Source organism: Phaethon lepturus, unplaced genomic scaffold (genome assembly GCF_000687285.1).
Source record: "Phaethon lepturus isolate BGI_N335 unplaced genomic scaffold, ASM68728v1 scaffold36194, whole genome shotgun sequence".
Lineage (NCBI taxonomy): Eukaryota > Metazoa > Chordata > Aves > Phaethontiformes > Phaethontidae > Phaethon > Phaethon lepturus.
In genome coordinates this window covers 1-8,219 of record NW_010536117.1, presented here as the reverse complement: position 1 = coordinate 8,219, position 8,219 = coordinate 1, and the positions used below count along the sequence as shown (strand labels likewise).

General features: G+C 55.1%; 1 protein-coding gene across 1 annotated transcript; it reads right to left on the bottom strand.

The window, feature by feature from the left end:
• Window positions 1–1,188: 1,188 nt before the first annotated feature.
• PIM1 (Pim-1 proto-oncogene, serine/threonine kinase) lies at window positions 1,189–7,767 on the bottom strand (the record flags this gene model as incomplete). The annotated part of the gene is made up of 4 exons (XM_010286077.1): window positions 1,189–1,302; window positions 4,267–4,327; window positions 7,174–7,327; window positions 7,591–7,767. Coding segments are annotated over 4 exons (506 nt in total), but the record flags the coding sequence as incomplete, so codon positions are not given.
• Between the last annotated feature and the right edge of the window lie 452 nt (window positions 7,768–8,219).

Genomic DNA, 8,219 nt, shown 5'->3' with positions numbered 1-8,219 from the left:
GTAAGGCTAAACACCGCCTTGAGGAAGGGGAGAGACCATTCACGCTGCGGGAGCGGGGACACACACGCGACACGCCCAGCAAGCACCTGGGCGAAACCATCGGGAGAGGACGGGGGGAAGCCGGTTAAACCAGCCGCAGGGCCGCGCGGGGGGAGCCGGTGGACAGAACCATGCGCGGGGCGGGGGACACACGCTAAGTGGTGACAGGGCCCAGAAGGGTCCCTGTGGCACCTCGAGGTGGCTGTGCTGGCACCCAAGGCTGTCATGGTCCCCTCAAGGATTCAAGACCATTTGGGGCTATTTCCAGCCCCCAGCCGAGGTGGCAGGGTCTCCCCTCATAACAACAACTGGGGTGAGGGGGGAGCCGCCATTACGGGGCAAGCCATGAGGTGCAAGCAGTCACCCCCTGAATAAATGGGGATAAGCTGGGAAAAAACCCACAGGTGTCAAAACCCCACAACTTCCCAGGTGACATGGGACCCTGCCAGCCCCCGGGTGCTGCCATCCCTCTCGTGCCCTGAGGAGAAACCCTGCCATGGGGGTACCGGCAGCCAGCGGCCCTCAATGGCACCAGGTGTGGGCAGAGCGGAACGGGACCTGCTGTCACCAGCGTCCCTGGGCTGTGGGGACATGGGGACCTCCCGCTCCTGGGGGAAACGTGCAATGGCCCCTGGTGAACCAGCAGCTGCCTCTCACGGTCAGGCCGCTGGCATGGCTGTGCCTCACATGAGTCAGTTCTTCACGAGGCGCCTCAGTTTCCTCTGTTTGCAAAGGGCAGCGCAATGGCGGGAGGGGAGCTGGGTGTCCCTCGGGGTGTCTCAGGCGTTGGGGACATCAGAAAAGGGACAATTATCACCCCTAGCTCAGCCTCCCGGCCAGGGTGGACACACAGGGCCCTCACCATCCCCTCAAGGTCAGGTCCCGGCTTGGCGGGATCACGGCTCCTACTTGAGCACTCAGGGGAGAAGCTTGGAGACCCTTTCAGGATGCAGGAAGGTCGGGAGCACTCAAAAAAGGGAAGAAAAATTAAAAAGCAGGCGTATTTCTGCAAAACCGGCCTGTTTTGGGAGGACAGGGCTGGCGGCAGAGGGCAGCACAGGCTCGTCGCTGGCGCCTCGCCGCAGGGCCTGGCCTGGCACCTGGGGGCTTTGCCCTGAGCCAAACCTGCCATTGCTCTTTGCCTCTCCATCAGCTGTTTTCGAGGTACAGGGAGATGTTTCGGGGGGCAGAGCGAGCCCAAGTCCGTGGCAGCGAGCCCAGGATCTCCAGCAGTGAGCCCAGGATCTCTGCCAGCTTTCGATTCTGGAGCAGAATGAAAGCCGAGAGAGAAGGATCAGTTCCTTTTCTCATCCCCAAGCTGAAGCGGAGAAAAGAAACTCAAAGAGCTGGCGAAAATAGAGCATTTTGAGGTACGCAGCTGCAGGGAGATCACTGCCCTCCTGGTCAGGGGGTGCTGTGTTGGACTAGCAAAGTTTCCAGAAGGGAGCTGGTCCATCCAGGTTGGAAATGCCACTCCTACCCAGAGTTAAAAACGTGTGGACTACAAAGGGCGACAAACAGGGTTATCGCAAATCACTTCATCCCGTAAAACGGCTGCAAACTCTGAGAAATGGAAACCATCCCACGTCGGAGCAGGAGCCCTTGGTGTCAGCGGGAAGCTGAGCAAGCCGCAAGTTTGTCCATCCGTCCTAGAGTCACTTTCAGCATCCGTGCATCCCTGCAAAGCCTCTTTGGGCGCCTGCCGTCCCCTCCGTCCAGGCAGGGTGGGTTGGCTTTGCTGTTCCCGCTCAGCCTGAGGGATGGATCCTCCTTGGAGGAGTTTTCCCTCCCGCTTTTCCATGCCAATTCACACATCATCTTCTCATGCTTCAGTTATTTGCTTTATCGAAGACTTTGGAAACACCCTGCTAGAGAGACAGGAGAGACCCCTCTGCCCTGGCAAGGGAAGGTGGCCCATAGTGTCTGCTCTGCCCACACCCTGCTCTTCTCCCCAAAAGGCGAGAAAACCCAGAGGACGGGGGAAAGGACTGAAATCCAGGTCCTTGGCATCCACGGCTATGCTTCGGTTGCCACCAGGTCTCAGCTGGCAATGGCAAGAGCCAACCTGGGCAAAATTGAGCCAAATCTGTGTGTTTTGGGGGGAACTACATACACCCATAGCGATGCTACAGCAAGCGATCCGCTACGAGTAGTAGCCTGGCACTGAGATTACGGCTGCCGTGGCACATCCGTGCTGCGCGGTTGGCAGCGCAGAGGTTTCCGTTGGGGTCGGTACCGACGGCTTACGAGGCCACATGCGTGTGCCGGGGGCTCAGCCCTGCCTGCCTGTTTCAGGGAGGGGGAAGAATGTAGAATTTTGGCAGGGGTTGACCTGAAATGACATTTTGCCGCTTCTGTTTTTCTCACAGCTTTTGCAGCGGGGTGAGATCTCCGATCCCCACTTGCCCTTCAAACACACACGTGTGCCTGTGTGTCATTTCAGGTTAACTGAAGTGGCTGCTTCAATTTGAAACAGGAGCTGTTGTTTCATTTTTCGGGTTGCTTAACCCCCTCCTAACTGTAATGAACACAGTGATTAAGGATACAAAAATATTACCCTGGAGGAAGGGGACCAAAAGCTTGGAAAAGGATGAAAGAAATGCTCTGATTACCCCTTTTAAAAATATGTCTCTCTAGCTGAAGCTGCTAAATTTGACTCAACTTTACACACTGGAAAGGTTTTGCGGTTGGTTTGTTGTTTTTTTTTATGGTGAATAAAGTGTTTTTTCCTCATAAAAACCCCCACCAACTCTCAGGCCGACTGATGCAGTTTCGATGTGTCACGGAGGCAAGGTTAGCGCAGATCCCACTCTCGGGAAGTTGGTGTAAACCCCAAAACACAAGACTCTGGTCTCGAGCAGGGCTCCAGGTGCCTGAAACCAGCACCTGGCCCCCCTCACCATCGCAGCACAGGGTTTTTTTTTTTGAAGGAGGTCTGAGAAGGGACATGTTTCACTCCAGGGTGAAACCCCTGCTGAAAGGGGTGCAGGGCTTTAGTCTCGGCTTCTGGAGGACTAAATCCTCTGCCCAGGGGACATGGGGACATCAGGGATTTGAAGCTGGGAGCTCCTCTGCAGCCGGTCCCAGCCCGAGGAGGGATAGGGCAGGGAAAGGCAGGCAAGCCCAAGCTCCACCGCAAAAGATCTCCAGCGAGTTGGGGCACCGTGCCTCAGTTTCCCCACATGCCCCATGGAGATAATGCTATTGCCACACAGGCCGTCGGCAAAGCACTCGGGGACCAGCCTCCACACGGATTCATTACTGGGGAGCTGGAGCCGTGGGACACCTGGTTTGCTGATAATTCACTTCGTCCTAAGGCAGGTGTTTAAAATAGCTCCTGTGACTCACTCTGCCGAGAAGGGCCAAAGGGTTTCAGACACCGCCACGGGACGTGGGGTGAGATGCCACCTCCGAGTCTCCTGCTCTTCAGGTCCCTGCGGCGAGCCCGGCCCCTGGGTGACTTTTCTCCTCAGTGCACATCTACGTTTTTCCAGCCGTGGCAGACATTTGGCTGTTGCTCATCTCCCCTTCCCAGAAAGGGATGTGGAAAATATAAGCGTCCCTTTTGCTGTGGCTGCAGGCTCCCTGGCCAGTCCTTTCTGCATCACTAAGCACCTTAAGCTAGGGATGGATGTGTACAGGAAGCCACAAGTGTGATGAGTGCTGGCCCTTTGCAAGTCCTCAGTCATCCATGGGACTCCAGTGCTCCCAGAAAGGGAGGTCCAACGGCCTGAAATCTCATCTTGGTCCTGCTTCATCATTTTTTTCCACTTTCTGAATTGTGGTTGCTTTCCCTGCTGACGCCAGGGAGCAATAAAAAGTCGTGGAAAGGAGGTGGGAGAGCAATGCTAGCTCCAAATTGCTTCCCACTGGGTAACTCCTGCAGCTTCGTGCTCTCCTGTCATAGCTGACAGCCCCGAAGGGCAGTGATCATCCCCCCCACCAAGGAGAAACAAGGGATGGAAAGGCCTTTTCCTTTCCTCCAGCCCCTGCGTGCAGTCCCCATGTCACGATGCGACGGTGATGGGTGTTGTGGAGGGAAGCGATCACATCTATCATGGTCATTTCCTCGTGGCAGAGGTCTGGGACATGAATCGGGTAGCTCTCCGCCTCGTGAAGGTGTTGCTGCACAGAAAGGCTGGTGCACAGGGAATCAAACGTCACCGATCTTTTTCCAACGCCCAAACCGTGGATGCACCCAGTCACCCCGGCAGGACAAGACGGTACCCGGGCAGTGGCATCTTGCCAGGTGAACACGATGGCACCGTTCCCCTCCTGCAGCACAAGCCTGGTGGGGACAAAAATCACCAGCAACAGGCGGAAACAAAATGACTATCAGCACCCCAGCCCCGCGCCCGACCTGCTCGGCCTTTCTGTGGCGAGTTTTCTAAGAAACACCGCAGTAGTTAGCGAACGTTTACGGGAAGGGTGGGCCGAGCTCAGCCTGCAGCTGGGATGGCCACGATAGCGTTTCGGTGGTGCCGGGGGGGACGGTGGCCGCCCGAGGGGCACGGGCTCCTCATGGTAGCAGGCGGCGTGGCGGGGAGATTTGCTTTCGTGTAAGAGCAGCTTCCCGGATGGTTGGGAGGAAAAGCAAGAGAGGAGGTTAAATACAAACCACATCTCAAAATAGGCCTAAACTTTGAAGGCGTTCGGAGCTGCGCTTCCTGCTTCTAGCAGCCCCGAGGAGGAGATGAAAGATGCAGCTGAGGAGAAAAAAAAAAAAAAAAAAGAAAAAAGCAAAACAAACAAACCGAGTTAACACTTGCTGCTGAAGGCAGAGGCACAGCGGTGACAGAGCACACCAGATCACCCTACGAGGCTGGGACGTTGCTCCAGGACCCCACATTCCCTCAGATAGCAGCCCCACCGGTCGGAGAGAGGTGCTGGCAAGCCTCGGGGTGAGCCGGAGAAAGGGACCACTCTGTGGGCATGGGGTTTTTAAGCAAGAAAGCCCTGGGGCAAGCCAAGGAAAGGATGGTCCTATAGTGTCAGATCCATCCCGGGGCCTTGCAAAGTAACCTGCAGAAAGGGAAATGTGCCCCTTCCTTGGAGCAGACACACAGCCCTGTGCATGCAGCAGCAGGTGCTCCACAAGGTCAAGCAGGAACAGAGCTTCAAAACTGACCACATTAAATTAATTTAAAAAAAACGAAAAAAAACCCCAAAAACAAAACCCCAACACCCCTGAAACCAAAGCGCTGCGGAGCTGGGAAGTGAGGTTTGACAGTTGGGAGGGCAAAAGCTCGAGCGAAGCGTTACCGCTGCTGACTGATAGTGACCAACTTCTCGTAATCTGAAGATCAACTTCCTCTCGCTCCGCGTTCACCGCAGCCGAGCTGGAGGTGGGGACAGCCCGCCGGAGGCTTTCTTCACCCACCGACACCCGGCATGCAACACCCACTCCGCGCCAACAGAGCCGGAGCAACAGGATCTGCCTTACCAAAATTTAATTTGGCTGACAACATCCGGCGTTTCGTAAGGTTGCTTTGATCTTTGTTTACTCGCCATCCCCAGCACATGCTCCGCACCAGCCTGCGGATGAATGGAAACGAAAAAGGCTCCACACCCCTTTGATCTCTCCCAGGAGTCCTGCCAGGAGCAGTCGGTGCTGGAAACACCCCACCGAGGGCCGGATCCAGCCTTCCCCGTGGTGCTTTCGGCTGGCTGGTCCTGGCTAACGCCGCTCGGCAAGCCTTTGGGTGGGACCTCGGGGATTAGTCTCAGCTGGAGACAAACCGGCGGTCCCCACAGTAGCCACGGGGTGGTCACCGGTACCCCGCATGCTCCCAGCATCCTTCATCCCACCCCACGATAAAGGGATGTCTCCATCACATCAAGTGGTTTCTTTTTATTTAAAACCGCATAAAAAAAATAAGATTTCTGAATTCCCCTGTACAATATTAACTATTAACAAAAAATCCGCCGGCTACACACTTGGTTACATGTAAAGACTCGACAGCGCGGACAGCCCGGGCCGGCTCCCCCCTCCCCAGCCCCAGACAAGACACCCGTGAGGAAAAACCAAAACTCATCTGCAAACTGAGAATTGCACGTGGCAAGGAAACAACAGCAACCAGAACTATGTACACAGACAGCTGGGGAGCAGGCAGCCGCTCCGCACCTCCGCCAGACATCCGACAGAAACGCTACGGACCCGGGGATGGACACAGGACAGACACGGAGGGAAGACCCGAATGGAAAACCGGGGGGATCAGCAGCTGTAGAAGCAAGGCATGGGTTGGAAACCCACATGAATTATAAATAAATAAATAAGTTATCCTACCGGCTAGAACTCTTCCTTAAAAAAAAGCAAACAAACCAAAAACAAATTCATGAAAATAAATTAAAAACAAAAACTGGAAAAAAGAAAAAAAGGTAAAATGTTATCACTATTAACAACTGTACATCAAGCTTTGATCCTATATAACTTTGTACACATTTACAGCTCTGTTGGTTTGCATTGTTTGTGCATTCGTGAGGGCACAGGGAAGCAAAGAACCCCAGAAAATCCACGCGAGATGGAGGCACGGGAGGTGAGGCATTGCCCGCTTGGCTCCCAAGCATCTTCTGACCTTTTTTCTTTTTGAAAAGGGAAAAGGAACTATATACCCAGGCGAGTCTTGGAAAAGCAGCAGTGTAGGAAAATTCAAGTATTTCCTCCAGCACAGCCCAGATTGCAACTGAAGGCACTCGAGCACGGTGACAGCGGAGAAGAGACAGCCATTCGGCCGCAGTACCTGCCCTCCTCCCCAGTAAGTTTTCCCCTGTTGAACATTCTCTTGCAATAAAGTCTCTGATCCTCTCGCGGTCCCGAGGTCAGCAGGTCAGGAAGAGATACTTGGGAGCCTCCAAAAAACAGAACCAAATCCCCACCCAAAAAAAAAAAAAAAGGAAAAAAGAAAAAGTAAAAAAAAAATTTACTGGCAAAACATCAAATGAGACAGGATCATTCAGATGGAGTCCGGGACAGCTGGGTTGGACGGTGGTCACCAGTGTTTGGAGGACCAGGTCTCCAGCCCAGCTCCAGGACAAGACGTGTGTGTTCCCATCAGATGATCCCTGCTCAGTGCTACGGTCGCGAGGAAAAAGTCTGTTGTTCTTTGCTTCTTATGGCCAGGAGATGCGTGTTACTTGTTAGGCTCTTGGATCAAACTGTGCAGGTGGATCTCCGCCGCCTCCTGGGGCAGGTGAATGTCTTGCAGCCAAGAATGGTTGAAAATGTCTTCCAAAGATGGCCTGTCCGAGGGGCGCATGGACAAGCACCACCGGATGAGATCCTGGCACTCTGGGGAGAGAAACCAGAAACCGCCGGTCAGTTGGAGAAGGCTCCTGTCCACCTTGTACCACCATCTGCAGTGCTCAGGCCGTGCTGGGTGTGCACCCAAGCTTCCCAATGGATTATCCCCATTTGGAAGAGGGCAGGACGGCAGGACATGTGCCATCTCCTCCAGCTAACCGTGGGAGATCAACCTCCTCCATTGCCGTAAAAGCCGGATGCTTGTGTGCCCGATGCCATCTCCCCTTCCCGCCGCGCAGCCGAGTACCCACCTAGAGAGACCCGCCGTCGGAAGAAGAGCTGACCCTGGACGATGTCATCATCCTGTTCGAAGGGGACATCCCCGCAGACCATGTCATAGAGCAGCACACCCAGGGACCAGATCGTTGCCGAACGGCCATGGTAGCGGTGGTAGCGGATCCACTCCGGCGGGCTGTACACCCGCGTCCCTACAGGATACAGGCAGAGCTGTCAGGCGGATGCTGCCTGTTCCCAGATCCTCGCCCGAGCATCCTGGGGGATGCGGGGGCCATACTGGTGGCGGGAGGGGACACACACACATGGGGTGACCCGCCACCCCCTCGCCAGCACGTGACTCTTGTTTACAAACTTTGGGTTGTAAAAAAAAGCTGACGGTGCCGGAAGAGGGCAGCAGGGGCCCGGGGACGCCCCTTGGGGGGGAGGCTTTATGTAGAAGGGGAAAAAAAAAAAAAAAGAGAGAGAAAAAGCCCCACCCAAAAGCCCACGGGTGGGGACAAACCACGCCTTTCCCCGCCTTGGCCAAGAAAAAAAAGAAAAAAAACAAACCCAAGGCAAACAAGGGGAGCGGAGCAGCCCAAGCCCTTCCGCACCTACAAACCAAACCGGGCTCTCCAATCCCCCCACCCCCTGCTCCCCCCAC